The following is an 18,492-nucleotide window of genomic DNA, read 5'->3' on the forward strand; positions in this document are numbered from 1 at the left end:
TGTTTTTGTCTTCTCTATATAAAGTTAGTGAGCTAGAGGTTAACGTTGAAAGCTTTTTGGAGGTGACAGCCAGCTTTCAAGTCATCCTTCCCTCTGCCCTAACAGACGGGTGTGTAAATGCCTCAGGGAGGGCAAACTGAAAGCTTTGTGAATGAACTCCTTAGAGATTAGTTAACATCAGGACTGGCCTCAGGCCACTTCCCCTCTCTGGGTCTCAGTTTCCTTGCTTGAAAAAGAAAGTGGTTTCAGATGTTTTCTGAAACCCTTCCCAGCTCTGCGCTTCTGTGACTCTTTTTTCAGTTTCGGCTTGTAGGCCCTTCAGTCGGGCTTGTAGGCCTTTGGACATGGGATTCCTTCCACCAGCACGTGCCTGGTTTATTGCTTGCTGTTCTGTCTTTCTGGTTTCAGCACAGACATCACTTCCGTGAGGAAGTCCTCTTGACCTCTCTGAGCACAATGAGCCATCGAGCTGTCCCTTCTCCAGGTGCCCCACCCATCCTCCATCTCTGCCCTTACACATTGAAGGATAATTTTCTGTCTACTTGTTCTACCCCACTCTAGACCACCACCCCGCTGAGAGCAGAGAGAGTGTGATAGTCTAGTGCTAAGGGGAGTCGCAGGCCCAGATTTCCTTGGGGATGGCCCCAGCTCTGTCTCTGCCTGGGGAACCTCCAGAGCCAAGTCCTCTGGGGAGGGCTGTGCCTCCAGAAACACTCAACCATGAGCTAGAAGCTGTGTGTGTGTGGGGGGGGGGGGGATGACACGTCTTTCATTAGTAAAAGAACAATTTACATTATTAAAAGAATGATTAACATTAGAGCTTACTCACTTGCAACAGAGACTTTCTTAAGGGCCACAGAATCCCTGTAAGTGTAATCGTTTTGAGTATTTGTTTTTAAAAATTTATCAGAGGGAGAATTTAAGATCTGAGTTCTCCCAGTCTAAGAATCTCTCAAAGGTTAAGGCAAAGAATCAGAAACAATAATAATTAGAACAGACCTTTGAGCACCTGGTTTGGAATTTTCCATCCCATTGACAGGAAGGCAAACACCTTCTGTCCTGGCCCCTTCCTCCTGACCCGGAGTGGCTACTCCCACCCTGCACCTTTGTTCAGCTCCGCCCAGTGTCACCTGGCTGTGACCTCTCTGCCCGTCCGCCTCAGAACAGCTCTGGCTGTGCAACATGGGGCTGCCCCGGGCCGGGCTGTGGCTGAGGAGGCTCTGGGTGCTCCTGCAGGTGGCTCTGCAAGTGGCCGTGGGCAAAGTGCTACTGATATTCTTTCCTGAGAGAGTCAAGAAGCACATCGTGGCCATGAACCAGAAGAACCCCCACTTCTCCTATGACAACTGGGCCCCGACCCTCTACAGCACCCAGTATTTCCGGTTCATCCTGAAGGTCCACTGGCAGCGACTAGAGGACACGACTAAGCGAGGGGGTCTGGCCCCAAACAGCCCCGTGGTCCACCTCTCAGGACAGAGGTGCAACATCTGGGACTTCATGCAAGGTCAGGAGGCTGAGGCCAGCTTGAGGGGTGCTTGGAAAGGGGGTGCCCCAAGGGAATAGGGAGGTGGGCTGGAAGTCCTGAATTATTCTTCTGCTGCTCCAGCTGCTCCGTTTTTGGCTTCTTGTCCTCTTCCCACTTCCTGAAATTAGGGCTTCTCCTGGATTCTGTTTTTCTGAGAGGGATCACTGCCTTCCCAGCACTCAAACCACCAGCCAGCCACATTGGCCTCGACTCCTTCAGCACGGCTCCTACTGCGCAGTCGCTCTGCCTGGGACGCGCTCCATCCCCTCTCTGCCTGGTCAACCCCTGATCCTCCTTCAGAATTCTGCTCAGTGATGCTTCCTGCGACAAGCCAACCCCAACTCCCCCAGACTGCGTTACTCCCTCTTGTACACTTAACACCCTCAACTTTTCTTTATTAAATCTGTCCTGGTTTGTGGTTATGTCCGGGCGTTTGATTAACGTCTGTCGCTGTCACTGGCCTGCAGCTCTGCGCAGGTGGAGACCATCGCTCTAGCCCACTGCTGGGCCCCCGTGGCTGCTGCTGGCTCAGGGTAGTTGCTCAGTAAATATGGGTTGACATCTCTCTATTCCAGGCAAATGAGTTCTAGAGATTTAGGGTCTAAAGACCTGTCAGATCAGTTTTCTCTTTCTGTCCTCACAGCTGTTCTTCCTGCCAGGACTTCCTCCTCCCCCTGTTGCCCTCTCTTCCCACCCACCTGGTGAATGGCTGCCAGATTCCCCTCCCACATGCACATCCCTGGCCAATCGACACCCCAGCTCACCAACCTTTGGCAGCCTCTGTCTGCATTCGGGATGAAGCCTGGGCTCGGTCTGGAGCTCAAGATCCTCCCCGGGCAGATTCCAGCTTTTCTTCCCAATTTCACCTGCAAGCTTCCCCTCAGGCTCATTGCCTCCAGACGAACGGTTGGGCCTTGTCTGTCCCTCGTACTTTCCCTTCTCTGCCTTCGCTGGTGTTGTTGGCCCTTCCCCTCCATTGCCGACACTGAAAATAGCCCTCCTCATCAGATTCCTGCTCTCCTGCCTCCCCCTCCATGAAGCCATCTCAGATCCCTACAGCTAGGCACGCTTTCTCTCCCTTCTGGACTCGTGCCTCTCTGTCTGCACCTCTCCCAGGACCCTGATTCTTCCTATCTAGCATCTGGCTGGCTAAGCACAAGTGTTTTCCTCCTGCCTGGTGGGGAGCCTCACGACAGGGCTGCCTGATTCATCTCTGAATTCCCAGGGTCTAGACAAGCAGCTGGAGTAGAGGAGGTCCCTGAGGCAGTCGGCTAATTGAGCATTTTTCAAAGTGTGTTCTTTGGAACCCAAATCCCATAGATATGCTTTAGTACATAGAGTTCCCTGCTCAAAGTAGTTTGGAAAACCCTGCACACTACACCCTCCTGGAAATTCATAGTGCATGTGAACATATAGAAGTCTCCCAGAAGTCCTGAAGCTTAAAAACAAACAAACAAAACTTGAAAAGACTTCAACACAGCACTGATGAGTTTTCCTAACACACACACACACAACTCCCCACTCTCCACTCAAGGAAATGCCTATCATCATCTTATTGGTTCCCTTTGGGAAACGTTGACCTAATCCAATCCTCTCATTTTAGAAGGGAAATGGAGAACACTGAGAGCCAAGGTAACAGAGCCGGTGAGGGACCAAGGCAGACCCAGAATCAGGGCTTCTTGCTTTTCCAATGCACCTCAACAATGCCATGAGCACCTGCTGTGTGCCAGGCCCTCAGCAAGATGCCAGGACTCAGGGTTAGGGAAGAGCTTGCTCCTTCACTCAAGCAGCTTATGCTTCTACACAACAGACTGATGTAATAAACAATCCGTATAGTTCCGTGAGGTGGGGAAGGCTGGAAAGGGATGCCTCTACCCACAGGGCTTGGAAAGTTTCCTGGAGGAGGTGGCTTTGGAACGAGGCCTTGAGGAATGAGTTAAGACTTTTTGTAGCTTGAGAAGAGAAAAGGGAAAAGTACTTCAAATGGAGGGAAAGGTAAGAGGTTTTTGCTCATGATTTTAAACCACAGTGCACAAATGACCTCTGTTTGCTCAAAAAACATTCACTAAGTGACCACTGATAGAAGATCAATGAGAATAACAGCTCTGTTTTATTGTGCTTCTACTACGAGCCAAGCACTGTGATGGAACCAGGCCACTTTGCTGACCATCAATCATCCGGCGATCAGTTCCATGAAAGCCAACTTGCTTCATGGGCAATTCACAGAATTTACTTGCTTCTTTTAACTGTTTACTTTCAGTGGGCCAGTTTACATTTTAACGATGTTCTATTTGTCTCTGCTCCCTGCTGTTGTACCTGAGAGAGATTGGCGAGGGAAGGAGACTGAGAGAGACAAAAAGACTGAGACAAAAGAAAACTCTGTTTATAAAACAGAGTTGGCTTTCAGCACATGGACCCAGAGTCCCTGAAATAATAGGTATAGGTGATCCAGCAATCAACACAACTGGCCTCTGCCCTGGAAGATCTCATAACTCAGAGAGGGAGATGAAGTAGTGGGAGAGGGAACTAGAGGGTTCTGGAAGAAGTGGGCTGGGGCAGGGAGGTGGTCAGCGGACGTCTTCCTGGAGAAGAGGATGGTGAGCTGATTGTCTAGGGACTGAAGCCTTGGGGTGGGTGAGGAGGAGGGGAGTGGGGAGCAGAGCAGGGCAGAGGGGAGGAGTAGCAGAGGTCCGAGACACAGAGGAGCATCAGTTAGTTTGGCAGAAGTGGGCTGTGGGAGGCATGAAGGGGTGAGGATGAGGCTGGAGATACCGTCAGGGGCCAGAGCTTGGGGGACCTCATGTATTTTACCGAAGAGGGTAGACTTTATCCTTAAGGTATGGGTGAGTTCCAGAAGGATTTAGGCAGGGAGTTAACATGATCAGTTCTGCTTATTAGAAAGACTTCCTGTAACTGTTTTGGAAACCCACCAGACCACTAAAAAGCTCTGTTTATGCTTTAGGTATCTATCTGGACTCACTTTAGAGCCACAGACTGGAAGGTTTGACAGACTCTTTACAGATAATCTAAAGCAACTCTTTCATTTTTCAGATGCAAAGGCCCAGACAGATAAATGACTGGCTCAGAGTCACACAGAGTTTTTGTAGAGTCAGAACTAGACCTCGAGGCTTCTGACTCTCACATAGTGTACCTTCTGTTGTTGGATTAGACAATAGGGGCTCAGAGAAATTCTCAGCCACCTCCTACCCTCTGCATGTGCATATAAATGTATACACACAACATACACACACTCTTGGACAAACATGCAGAGCAAAACATTGATTAACTGGCACATCGCAGCAGAAGGCAAGTCTGGATGATTTATTTTCTGGGTACCTGGCAGTTAATTTGAAACTGACTTTATTTCAGCACCTATTTAAATCTTCTAAAATCGCTGCAAGTGTATTTAAGAGGTGTCATCTAGTAACTATAAACGGGCTTTCTCTGCTGAGAGAGCCTGGAATGGGGGGCAATTTACTGGCTTGGGGGTCACGACGGTGGGTTCGAGTCCAGCACTACGACAGAGCCGTTTTCCCATTTATACAGACAAGTTGGACTTCACCGTCCTCACCTGACATTCTGGAAACGGTGTTCTCTGCACCATGGTCTGTGGACACGGGCAGGGTGCCAATCCTCAGCACAGTCACCTCATTTGCACCCATCCTTCCTCTCTCTGCTACCAACAAAGCAGGGAACTAAGTTTAAACTTTGCCCTCAATACTGACCACTGCGCCCAGCCACACTACAAATAATTATGTAAACAAATGGCTCTGTTTTTTCCAGGGTCCTAATCAGTGGGCATTGACATTTTTTATCCAATTAAAAACAAAACTCCAAACAGCTAATATTTAGTGCTGGTCCTGACCTTAAGTCTCTTGGGTTCTTATCTGAAGGGAGACTCCCTGGGGTCATTGGAGGCCAATGGCTGGCCAGTTCGCCATGGCTGGCCTCTGATCCTTCCCTGCTGAGGCCTGGGCAACCCTGTTGCATGGGTAAGGACTCACTGTGCAGTGAACCAGCAGTGACGGAGGCCCAGCCAATGCCTCCTAGGGTCTCCTGTGAGGAGATCTGTGAGCCAAGGACAAGGAGAGCTTTGTGTCTCCAGAGAACCTGGCCTACTTTTCCTCACCTACTGAAAACTCAGGAATTTATATCCAATTTATGTTTTTCCTTTTACTTGGCCACCTGGAAACTCAGAGCCAAATATTAGCTCAGTTATACCAAATGCATGGAAGCTTAAGGGCTGTTTATTTGTGTTCCATTTTTCCCTCCTGTTCTATGCCTCCTAGAGGGGCAAGATTTTTTTAAAATTTCTGTTTAATATTTTATTACAGTCATGTGCCACATAAGGACGTTTCAATCAACAATGGACCGCATATACAACAGTGGTCCCGTAAAATTAGTACCCTGTAGCCTGGGTGTGTAGTAGGCTTATACCATCTAGGTTTGTGTAAGTACACTCTGTGATGTTCACACGACGACGAAATCACCTAACAACGCATTTCTCAGACCGTATCCCCATTGTAAAGCGATGCATGACTACACGTGTAAGCTGCTTCAAATCCTTTGCAGAACAAGATGAGGAAATAACTAACCAAATAAACCACAAGCAAGTTAAGATGCCCTCTGCTCCCCATCCGTCAAGTCCTGCCAATTCCACCGTTTCCCCTTCTCCACTGCTCCACACCAGCCCAGGCTCCCGTTCTCTCTCACGTGGATTTCCCCAACACCCCCTAACTGCTCCTCCCCCACTTCCATCCTCACCTTCAGTCCTTTCTTCATAGAGTAGCCAGAGTCATCTTCAAGTGTAAATCTGATCATTTTTCATTTCACAGGCTGCTGTAGCAGTCAGGGTTCTGGCTTGCAAGCAACAGAAACTCACTCTGGTTTTCTTAGTCACACACACACATACATATAGCAAGGAACATATTGGAAAGACGTTGTAGGCTCCCCAGAATCAATTGCAGCTAAATCACTGTGCATGAACCGTCTTTTAGCATCAACAGTTGGGCCTGGATGCTGCTGTTACGGTGGTTATCATGGAAACCCCTCACCACTGTAGGACTCCACCATCCCTGACCGGGGCACTACCACTGGGCTGTGGGTGAATTCTACCATCTCAGTGACTGCAGAATCAAAGATCTATGTGGGAGGGTCCAATCAGCTCAGCCTGAGTCACTGCTTGTGCCCTAGCTACTGGGGGCAGAGAACAGATGTGACCCCTCTGTCTTTCATAGAGCAAGGCTGGGCACAGTCTCCCATGAATAGTACACAGAACAGGGAATTCCAAGTAGGAAGGAGGATTAAGAGCCGAGGAGCCAAAATTGCAACAAGTATCCACTATCCTTGCTTTATATCTCCACGACATCCCATTGTTCCTAGAATAAAATTCAGATTCCTTTCCAAGGCGTGGGAGAACCTACCCGCTCTCATAAGTAGCCCACGCCCACCTCTCTAACCACAGCTCTCGGTACGTTACATTACTATATAATGGCTCCAGTCATGGTGGCCTTCATGTCCTTGAACACACCAAGTTCTGTCCCTCTCAGGGCCTTTGTACATCCATTCCCTTTGTCTGGAATGCCTTCTCCTCCCTTTGCCCATGGCTGGCTCATCCCTACCCTTCACTTCTCAGGTTCAATGGCACCCCCTCAGAGGCCTTCCTTGACCCACCAGTTTACACGAGGGCACTCCTTGATAGTCTCTTTCATAACACTTCTCACAACTTGAAATTACCTCATTCAGGTGTTTACTTGTTTTTTGCCTGTCTCCCCATTAAAAAGACCTCAAACTGCATGCAGGCAGAGACCTACTGGTCTTGCTCTCTGCTGAATCCGCAGTGTGGGGCAGAGAGCCTTGCACATTCTAAGTGCTGAGTAAATGTTTGTAGATGGAATGAGAGTGTGCTCAAGGTTGAGGCTATGAGGATGGAGGAACAGGCCCTGCCCTCAAGGGGCAGTGAGCAGCCTGGGAGATACAGACACTTAACAGGCCATGTCACGGTGCAGGGCCTGCCGTGCTCTAACAGATGTGAGGGAAGGGCTCAACGGTGTCAGCTCTGGCCGTAGGTAACCACATGGTGCTGGCAGCCCCACATTCAGAAGGACCCTTTCTTGGGGTTTAATGCTCTGCTGTCTTGGAATCTTTAATAATTTCACCTTTGGATTTGCATTTTGTAAGCAAAGCCTGATGAGACAATGGAACATGCCCCGGGGACTTGGAGCCTTGGCTCACACAGGATCCTGCCTCCCACAACCTCCCTGCTCCCCTGGGACAAGTCCTCCAAGGCTGGTTCTTCCACCCTTCATGCTGGGCTCGTCCAGCCTCCTTCCTGCTCCCGCCAGTGACCGCTGCCACCTTCTGACCCCGGAGAGGGCCTGGACACAGACGCGGGAAAGGTCGGGGTCAGGTGTGGGCATCCTGCAGCGTTTCATGACAGGGCGTGAAGGCGGCCGTCCCCATCCTGGGCTGACAGCACCACGGGGCAATTCGGCAAGCGACTGGGGGTGACTTTGTGGGAGAAGCCGCTTGCGCACCCCCCACCCCATCAAGGAGACTAGCACATCCGTGCATGGAGGCTGTAATATCCTGTGGGTTGGGGTGGTGGACAGGCGGGAAGGGGAAGTGTCTGGCTCAGTTTTGGTGCTCCTGGCCGGGGCATGGTGTGCTGGTCTGGTGGCTGGAGGGAGAGGACAGCGGGTAGCCAGCGGCCACAGGCACGCATACACATGGGCACTGAGTTTTGCTGCTCCTGGGTGACTGTAATGGTCTGTGTTCAGCAGATGAATATCCCCTTGCCCAGGGGTGGGTGACATTAAACAGCAACTAAAAAGCACCATGCCAGGACAAGAGAGAGACTGCAGAAGAAAAATCTTTGTATTTTCAGATATTTAATGGCAATTTTTTTCCCACTTTTTGAACAAGGGGCCCTGCATTTTCATTTTGTACTGGGCCCAGCAAACTATGCAGCCAGTCCTGCTCCCCACTTCAGTCCCCTTTGTGGAGTCCCCTCCACTGCCCCCACCTCGTAGCTCAGGGAGGAGAGAAGAGCTGATAACAACAGCTGACATTTATCGAGCACCTACCACAGGCCAGGCACCATTCGAAGCCCTTATCTGTACTATCTTCTTCAATCCTTGTAACAATCCTATAAAGTAAGTGTTATTATTATGTCCATTTGTGGATGAGGAAGCACTTCAGGCTCCTGAGAGCACTGAATTGAGAGTCGAGAAGCTAGAGTGTTAATTTGAACCCCACCACTGACCTGCTGTGTGACCTGGAGCAAGTCTATAAACCAGGAGAAAAATGACCTACTTTGCAACATACTAACCACATCACGTGAGAGAATGGAGGCCTGCCTACCTTATAAACTGGGTGAAAGGGACTCTCCTTATTATTGTTTTAACTACCATCCAGCCACTGCAAGTGGTCCACTGAAACCACCTGATTAAATCTCCTCATTTTCGAGTAAACCAGCTCCAGCCTCTGCTAAGCCATGCTCCCTAGGCTTCAGCCCCACCCTGTGCCTGGATCCATCTTAGAGGAGAAATAAAGGTAATCGAATTGAATGCAGGAGTGGAGATGGTGCTTGAAAATGCTGTGTGTAGATTATTGGTTGATGGTGGTTCCATTTCTGTTTTAGGCAACAGGCCATTGGTGCTGAATTTCGGAAGTTGTACCTGACCTTCATTTCTTTTCAAATTTGACCAATTCAAGAGACTCATTGAAGACTTTACTTCCATCGCAGATTTTCTCATCATCTACATAGAAGAAGCACACGCGTCAGGTAAAGAAGGATGCCCTGCCTCTATCTCTTCCGGCCCTCTCCCTTCTCTCCCCTCTCCTCCAAGCCCATCTCAAGGTGGGAGTGGGGGAGGAAGGGGAGGAGAGAGGGAAAGAGTCACTATTCTCGGAGCACCTACCATCTCCCAGTCCCTGTGAGGTTTCCCCACCACTCACTAACTCCACCAGCTGTGCTTGTCAGCCAGGCACCCACAGCAGGTAGCCTGGAGTGACCGGGTCTGGCTGGGAGAGCATCTAACATTGTGAGTAGACAAATAGGGAAGTTAAGGGAGAGGAGCTGATATGAGCACAACTACAAGGAATTTAGGCCTGAAATGTCACAAGTGAAATGACTGCTATGTAGCTATTGGTGAAATCCACCCTAAGACTCGCCAAGCTCAAAGGAACATTGCGGCTCATCTCAGTCAGTGGTTCCCAAGCTTTAGTGAGCATCGGAAGCGCCTGGAGTGCTTGTTAAAACGGACTGCTGGACCCCGTCCCAGAGTTCTTGAGTTCAACCTAGGACGGGGCCTGAGAATTTGCATTTCTAACAAGCTCTGTGATTGTGATCCTGACGCTGATTGGTCTGGGACAACACTTTGAGAACCGCTGCTCTAGGCAGCTTTTACCTGGGGCCACGGTCCTTTCTTCAGCCCCAACAGGTGGTCACCCATCTTCATTACTTCACGGGAAATCTTGTTCCTTTGTTGTTTGGGAGAAAGGCCTTCCTTACAATGGACAGACATATCCCTCCCTGAAACTTTCCCAGCTGGGTTGAAGCCCCTCAGACTTTACAAAATGGTCAGACACCCTATCGCCCTGATTTTCATGGGGATTGAACTCATGAGTTTGGCCCAACTTTCAACCCAGAGACTGAAGAAGGCTCGTGTGGCTGAGTGGAAGGCGTATCATTTACTCATCCATCTCCCCACAAGATTCATCTCTGTCACCCCGCACCTGGCAGAGTCCATGTCACAGAGTCAGAACGCAGTAAAATTGGGTGAATAAGGGATTGTTCAGGCTAGTGTTACCCTTGCTGGCTTATCCACGTGTTGTAATTGTAGAGAGTGCTATTAATGAATTACCAGCAAAGTTGGTCCAGCAGTGCTTTTCGCAGTGTGGTCCCTCGATCCCTCAAGTCAGTGCTTGTTGACATGCGTGTTCCAGGGCCCCACCCAGGCCCAGAGCATCTTGATTTATGCACCCAGAGGTCTGAGAACTGCTTTCAACTTAATACTGTGTTCATTTAACTGGAAACTTCTGTCCTCATTAAGACTTTGGGACAATTTAAAATATTAGCATAGGGTAATAGGAACACAGAGGTTCATTATACTGTTCTCCCTACCTTTATGTATATTTGAAAATTCCCATAATAAAATTTAAAACAAGCAACATAGGTAACAGGAGAGCAAATGCAAGCACAATGTATCACTTTGTTATATACAACTTTGGGAGAGCAGCAGCCATCAGTTAAAGAAAGAGAACTCGCGTACATACAGGTGTCTGTGGTCTCCACGGCTGAGAAGAAACCATGCCTTGATGTCAGCACAGCTGACAGCTGAAGCTCAGTCACAGCTGATTTAACTGTCTTGGGCAGCACCTGTCAAACTTTACTGTGAACTTCGATCACCTGGGGATCCTATTAAGCTGCAGAGTCTGGCTCAGCAGGGCTGCAAACGGGCCTAAGATTTGGCGTTTTCAACCAGCTCCCCAGGTGTGTTGAGGCTGCTGGTCCAGGGACCACACTAGGAGAAACACGATCCTAGAGGATCCAGCTTTAATTTAAAAATAAAAGAACAAGTTGAAAACTGTCACAAGAGGGGTCAGATCACCACAGAAATTGTCCCTGGTCCTGAAACCTGTCTCCTGACCCATTTCTCCTGGAATCAGGCCCAGCAGGTTTAACCCTTTCCAGAACAATGGACTGTCCACCTCAAGCCACTGAGGGAAGGCTTGCTGCCCCCGTCCTGACAAAGACCCGTTTCTTGCCTCTGCTTTGCCACTCCTGGTTCAGACATTTCTTCCTCCTCCCCACCTCCTTCCCCAGGGTACTTGTTTCTGTCAATCAGACAAAGGTGGGTATAGCCTGAACCCCAGAATTAAAGTGCACAGAGCCAGTGTCCATCAATCCTAGCAGGTCTGGGGTCTGTAGCCAAAATCAGTTGGCTTCCTTTTTCCCACACACTGCGCGTTTGTCCAGGTAAATATGGGGAGGCTCGAGGTGTGGTGGGAAGGACAGACTTTAGAGTTTCAGACCTGAGTGTGAGTCCTAACTTCATGGCGTGAGGTTGGCCACGTGACCTCGGGCAACTTACCTTCCATGCCTGCTTCTGCGCCACTGAGATGGGGTGATAACACCGACCTCAAAGAATCACTCATTCAACAGTATGTAATGTGGGCCTGCTATGTGCCCAGCCCATGCTGGGCCTAGGGACACAGGGATGAAAGATACACACAGATCCTGCCGCTAAGGAACTCATAGATGGAGTTGGGCGGCCAGTCACTGCTCCTGCCCAGGCCTCCACATTCTCAGGGGGATGAGAACCCCCACCCGGCCTCCATAGGAGGAGGCTCCAGGGAGCTAGCGGGTGGACAAGACTGACTGCCCAAACATGACACAAATACATGCTGGAGGTCATGCTTGGGGTCACTGTCATACACATTTCTGATGTCTTGGGGCAGGCAATAAATACTTTATGTTTTTTTGTGTGTGAGGAAGATTAGCCCTGAGCTAACATCTGTGCCCATCTTCCTCTACTTGATATGGGATGCCGCCACAGCGTGGCTTGACAAGCGGTGCGTCGGTGCGCCTGGGATCCGAACCCGCGAACCCCGGGCTGCCGAAGCAGAGCGCATGCACTTAACCACTATGCCACCGGGCCAGCCCCGATAAATACTTTAAACTGTGGCCAGGCACTCCTATCTTGGTATGCATTTCTCCTGAGAGCTGGTTCTTTTAGGGGAAGGGTCCTGAGCAGAGGAGTGTGAAGCACTGAGGAGCTGGAGCCAATCCTGCTGATAGACTTAAGCAACCCATACTACCCGGGAGGCCACTATGGTTGTAAGCACAGGCCGGGTGGCTTCCGAAGGAACCCATGACCACGTTGTCCGGGTTCCAGGCTCCCCAGAAATGGGCCAAGTAGGAGGGCAAGGCCAGTAGCAGTTTATGGTTATTTTTTCAACCTGTGGACCCGTTAGCTAACGAATACCACCTCCTGTTAGGAGGCAGAAGGGCACCTTCCCATGAGGCCAATTGAAAATCCCCTTCCATTTACAGTGAAACAGCCTTAAATGGGTTTGGTTTTGGGGCCGGGGGACAGGGGATATCTCCAGAGCAAAGTAGTAGAAAACCAAGGTATAGAATAAAAACTGGGTTCTTTCCTACCTGTTATTTTGGGGCAGTCAGGCAAAATAAACCAATATTTTTCGAGCAGCTACTATGAAGCAGGCAGAGTACTGGGAATTCCGTACAGTTATCTCCTTTACGCCTCACAGCCATCTGCAATGTAGGTTCTATTAATCCCATTTAGCAGATGGTAAAACTGAGAAGTTAAAGAGATTTAAAGCGCTTGCCCAATATCACACAGCTGAGTGTGGCAGGGAGGGCTTCCTGGAGGAGAGGGTGTTAGAACAGTGTTTCTCAGCTGAGGGTGATTTTGTCCCCCAGGGGACATTTGGCAATGTCTGGAGACTTTTTTGGTTGTGACAAATTGAAGGTAGGGGGGTGCTCTGACATCTAGTGGGTAGAGGCCAGAGATGCCGCTCAACATTCTACAACATACAGGATGGCCCACAACAAAGAATGATCTAGACCAAAGGTTGGTGGTGCCAGTGTTGAGAAGCCCTGCGTTAGAGCTGAGCCTTGAAAGGACAGGTAGGAGTGCAATGTGGAAGAGATGGTAAGGAGACAGGGCAGGGAGACGTGAGCATCACGTGAGGAGGAGTCCAGTTTGGCTAGAAGTGGAAGGACTGGCAGCCGTGACTGGAAATGTAGGTCGGGAGAGATGATAGGGATCACTAAATGCTATGCTAAGGAGTTGGTCCCGTAATTGGTTTTTAAGCAGAGAAAAAATATCAAACTTTGTCTTAGGAATCATTCTCAGAGATTTTGGGATAATGAGTTGGAAGGTAGTAAGATCAGGAGGCTTAGGAGGGGGTGAAAACAAGGGTCATCGCCAGGCTAGCAGATGTCCTTGGCTATAAGCTCACCCAAGTGGCTTATCATGAGGTTGTCAGCAGAGCTAACACATCAGCTGCAGGAGCAGAAGTCACTGTATCCAAACCAAGGAGAGAGAAGGTCCTGCTCTACCCACACCTCAGGGGGAGGCAGGAACTGTGATGAAAAGGGCAGACTTGAGAGACAGCTTGGGGTGAGCGGGTCAAGGAATCCCAAGTCTTTCAGCTGGCCGGCTGGAGAGATGGGCCAGGTCACCGAGGACCGGGTGGGCCCCACAGAGGGGCTTGGGATTTATCCTGAGGGCGATAGAGATCCATCAAAAAGTCTAAGCAGGAGAGTGACGTGTCAGATTTGCATATTGGAAAGGACACTGGTGGAGAATAATTAGACGAGGGAAATTGTCTAGACTCGAGAGCAGTAGTTCTCAAACTTCAGCGTGTGTTAGAATCCTCTGGAAGGCTGTTAAAGAGATTGCTGGGCCCCGCTCCTGGTCAGTCTAGGAGTTACTAACAAACTCCCAGGTGAGGCTGACACTGCTGGTCTGGGCAGTGCACACTCAGAGAACCAGCGCTCTAGACACTTGCTTCTCAAAGTGTGGTCCAGGCACCCGCAGCCTTGGTACCCTGGGAGCTAGCTAGACCCTCAGCGCGACCCTAGACAGACTGAATCAGAATCTTCCTTTAACAAGGTCCCTGACTGAGTCATACACACATTAAAGATGGAGAAGCACTGGTCCATCGGACTCGCTCACGCTGAAGAGCTGAGGTCTAGGACTCAGGAGCCCTGGGCTTCAGCTCTCGATCAGTCACTAACTCCCTACGTGGTCTTGTGCTTTCACCCATAACAGGAAACTGGGCCAAATCATGGCCGAGGGTTCCTCTATCTGGGACCCTCCCTCAAAAGTGGGGGGTGTTTAGTCCTCAGGAAGAGTGTGTCATGCCTATGGGGCCCGCTGCCCGGCGTTTCTCTTGTAGATGGCTGGGCTTTTAAGAACAACGTGGTCATCAGGAATCACCGGAATCTCCAGGACCGCCTGCGGGCAGCCCGCCTGCTGCTGGACAGGAGCCCCCAGTGCCCGGTGGTGGTGGACACGATGAAGAACCAGAGCAGCCAGCTCTACGCGGCACTGCCCGAGAGGCTCTATGTGCTCCGGGAGGGCAGGATCCTCTACAAGGTGTTGACGCGGGGCAGGGGGCCCAGGGAGGGCCGAGAGAGGGCTTTGTATCAGGCCGACCTGGATTCAAATCGCTGCCCAGCCAGTTACCAGCCATGTGAGCATGGGCAAGTCCTTTCCCCTCTTGGAGCTTCAGTTTCCTCTTCTGCAAAATGGAGATGTGGCCTCACAGGGCATGAAATAACGCACAGGAACGTCCCCAGCACGGGGACTGGAGCTGCAGCCTTCCTGCTGCCTTCTGAACCCAGAAGACTGGCCCAGCCCTGGTTTAGTTTGAAGCTGAGAGAGAACGTTGTTTCGGTTTCATAAACACTGCTCAGAGAAGGAAACTGACTTGCCCAAGGTCACACTGCACAAGGCTCTAATTTCAATTCTAAATCCTCTGAATGGGATGGGCCTCGAGTGGGCGAGTCCAGAGCTGCTAATCTCTGAGGCAGGCCTGAACCTGGAGGCGGGTGTAGGTGGTGGGAAGAGAGTGGGCCCTGGGGTTGGAGCTGGAAATGCTGCAGCAGGAATTCCAGGCAGGAATTGAATCCAGGCTTCCTTTCTGGTAACTGTGTCCCCCTCAAGGCTTCCAGCCCGGCCGGGGTGAGGGAGGGAAGCACAGCCTCTGACCCCTTGGGCACTGTTGGCCTCCCCTGAGAGGGCAGAAACTAAGTTTTATAGCTGCCGAAGGGATTTCCAGCCTTGAAGAGTACATGAAGCCCGACTATATGGCTGCTCCTCTGCCCCAGGTCAGGCTGGCCCCACTCATGCAGATGAGACAAGCGACGACTTGCAGATGAATCCCCGGGGTGCCAAGGGTCACAGCACAAAGATTCAGGTCCTTCTTCCTTTCCTCTCCCCGCGACATGTTACTAAGATGGCATGACTGGGGTAAGCTGGGAGCTGAGTCCCTGCTGTGGGTCAGGCCTTGGGCAAGTACTGGAAACACAACAATGAATTAAAAATGGCCCACACCTTACTGCGAGGTGCTCACACACTGGAGGACGAGGAAGACACAAATGGAGTGTCACAGTGTCCCAGGTGCCGTGAGGTTCCAGAGCAGGGATCAGCAAACCGTCTCTGTAAAGGGCCAGATAGTAAATATTCTCGACTTTGTGGGCCAAGTAATCCCTGTTGCAATGATTCGGTTCTGCTGCTGTAGCACAAAAACAGCTTAGACGATATGTAAACAGAAGGCTGTGAGGCATCAGGACAGATTTAACTCTCAGGCTAAGTTTTCTGACCCCTGGGGAACAGTAGGCTTTTCAGAGGAGGTGACAGTCCTTGGGCCTTAAAGGATAAGGAGCCAGTCCTGCGAGCATGGTTGGTGAAAATCATTGCAAATATCGGGAAGGGGGTGGGCACAGGCACTGGGGCATGTTGGGGCAGGGAGCAAATGGAGAATTGAGGACATTTGGGTTACAGGGGTCTCAGTCTAGACCGTGGAGTTTGGCCTTCATCTTAGGGCAAAGGAGAGCCATTGAAGAGTTTTGAGCAGGGGAGAGGCATGATCAGATCCTTACTTTAGAAAGATTGCTGGCTACTGGGTGAAGAATGGACTGGAGGAGCAGAGACCGAGGACTGAGGATAGTCGGTAGGTATGGCAGCTGCCTAAGTAGGGGGTGAAGAGGGCTGAACTAGAGCAGTGGGACTGGAGAGGCAGAGGTGGTTCTCATGTAGGGTGGGCAGAACTTGATGTGTGCGTGGAGAAGAAGATAAGGCCAGTCTGAAGGTCTGATTAGGGAAGCAAAGCTTATTTGTATAGACCCCTTCCTCCTTTTGAAATGATTCGCTTCACTCCCTCTGGTTTTCCTCCGACTTCTCTGTCCAGTCTTCCCATTAAAGGTTGGTGCCCCTCCGCACCCTCTCCCTGGGCGATCTCAGCCACCTCTGGTTGCACGTGCCCTCGACTACACAGCCTGTCGAGTCCCACACGGACGTCACTAGCCCAGCTCTCTCAGCTAAGCTCCAGACCCACACATTCCTGCACAGCGGAAGTCTGGGACTGCCGATTCATTTCTCTTGCAGGGTAAACCTGGCCCTTGGAACTACCATCCAGAGGAAGTCCGTGCTGTTCTGGAAAAGCTCCACAGTTAATCTGGAAAGATCCCCCAGTTCCAGGTGACCCGCAGGAGGGCTCTTCAAGGCTCGGCTCTCCCTCCAACACAGCTGGCTTTTACCTCTTGACCTGTGTCCCCAGCTGAATCACCAGCTCAGATTTTTCTGATCTAAGCAAACAGCTCTCAGCTGGGGAGTGCAGGCCGCAGCCCTCAATCAGAGGCAACTGTTATAATCAGAACATGAAGCAGCAAGTCAGCCGATTGCTAAAGAATGCACAACTCCACGCTGCCCCCACTGTGGGGACCACGTTCACTGCGGGACGTCTCAGCGTGAGAGCAGTTGCACTCTGTGGCACACTTCTGAGGTGTGGTGTCTCTCTTCAGCCACTCTGATACCGTGTGGTTAGACATGGCATCCCTTATATTAGGTAAATTCATTTCACCAAATTTTCCATTTATGGATTGGTAATTTAAGACACTAAGTTGGTTTTTAGAACCAGGCATTGGGAGAACTCCAGGTGTTTAGAGAAAGATAAAGAATCGGAAGAGGAGGGGGTAAGATTGGGAGGAGACAGTAAAGGTGGTAATCCTCTCCTTGCCAAAAGATGGAAACCAGGCGGCGGTGGCGGTGGTGGTGGTGGTGAGCGGTGAGTTTCCAGGGTAACTTATCTCCAATTGTACCATAGAAGAAGAGGGTACTCACTTGACCGTCTTTGAATATATTTCATAGAAATCTGGCTCTCTGTCCTGGAATCTTCCACTATCTTCGCTTATCAACAGAGTCACTTGCAGGGAGGACTTGCTTCCCCAAAGCATAATAACTTTGACCAAACTAGACAAGAGTCACTGCAGAGCTGTCATTCGGTTGTGCAGAAGCTCATATTTGAAATTCTGATTCTCTGATTTCTTTGCAAGTCTCTTAATGGTCATTTGTGTTAGATTACATCAGACTAATGGATAACTATTGGTATTCATCTTTTTTAACTCTGCTTCTTTTCATATTTGTTTATGACGGCCACAGCCTAAAGTGCACACAGCTGTGACTTGATTTGAAAAAATGTTTTAAGATGCAGCAAGCTAATACAGAATGATTAAAATATATCGGGCTATTTTAGATGGCTTCAGCGTGATCTTTACATTTTCTTTTCCAATTTGTGTCAGCCTGTGCTATCTTTTATTTTATCCCAATGTAATCTGATCAGCAAAAATATCGCATGCTGGAAGGACCTCATTTAGTGGGAAGAACGCTCAGCCTCTATGTGTCATGTGTCAAATGTGGTCTTGTCTTGAGAACTCCTGCTAGAGAATTTTTCACATTGGAATCAAACAACCTTCACAATGTGACATAAAAGAATGGACCTGGGAGACATTTTTCTAACATGAAAATCCATTGTCTTGACTCTGCCTTAGTTGCTACAATGTTAATTTTATTAATGTTGCTATTTTACTCTTTTAAAAATAGTTATCATTAATCACCTACCAGGCACAGGCACTTTCAGATATATGTCATTTAATCACTATATATCTCAAAGAGGAGATTATCATCAGCTGTTTTATAGACGAGGAAATCGAGGCTCAGAGTTAAGTAACTTGTGGAACGTCTTAGAACTAGTAAGTGACAAGCCAAGATTCCAACCCCATCTCTAACTTCAAGGCCAGAGTCCTGGCTCTGCTCCCTGCTAGCTGTGTGACTTTGGCTAAGCTACATTGGTATCTTGAACTACAAAATGGGATATGAGCAGTGCCTACCCCATAGAGGATTCATGAATAAAGCACTTGGAACTGTGCC

General features: G+C 49.8%; 1 protein-coding gene across 2 annotated transcripts; it reads left to right on the forward strand.

Moving 5' to 3' along the window:
• The first annotated feature begins 1,182 nt into the window (after positions 1–1,182).
• DIO1 (iodothyronine deiodinase 1) lies at positions 1,183–17,551 on the forward strand. Of its 2 annotated transcripts, XM_058551989.1 has the most exons (4): positions 1,183–1,504; positions 9,168–9,311; positions 14,459–14,658; positions 16,672–17,551. In XM_058551989.1, exons 1-4 carry the CDS (start codon positions 1,183–1,185, stop codon positions 16,738–16,740), a joined length of 735 nt encoding a protein of 244 aa, XP_058407972.1. In that variant the 3' UTR covers positions 16,741–17,551. The 2 variants fall into 2 exon arrangements, with proteins under 2 accessions (XP_058407972.1, XP_058407971.1); XM_058551988.1 differs by lacking the exon at positions 16,672–17,551 and having other exon boundaries at positions 14,459–15,338.
• The last annotated feature ends 941 nt before the right edge of the window (positions 17,552–18,492 follow it).

This window comes from Diceros bicornis, chromosome 13, assembly GCF_020826845.1.
Source record: "Diceros bicornis minor isolate mBicDic1 chromosome 13, mDicBic1.mat.cur, whole genome shotgun sequence".
Classification (NCBI taxonomy): domain Eukaryota; kingdom Metazoa; phylum Chordata; class Mammalia; order Perissodactyla; family Rhinocerotidae; genus Diceros; species Diceros bicornis.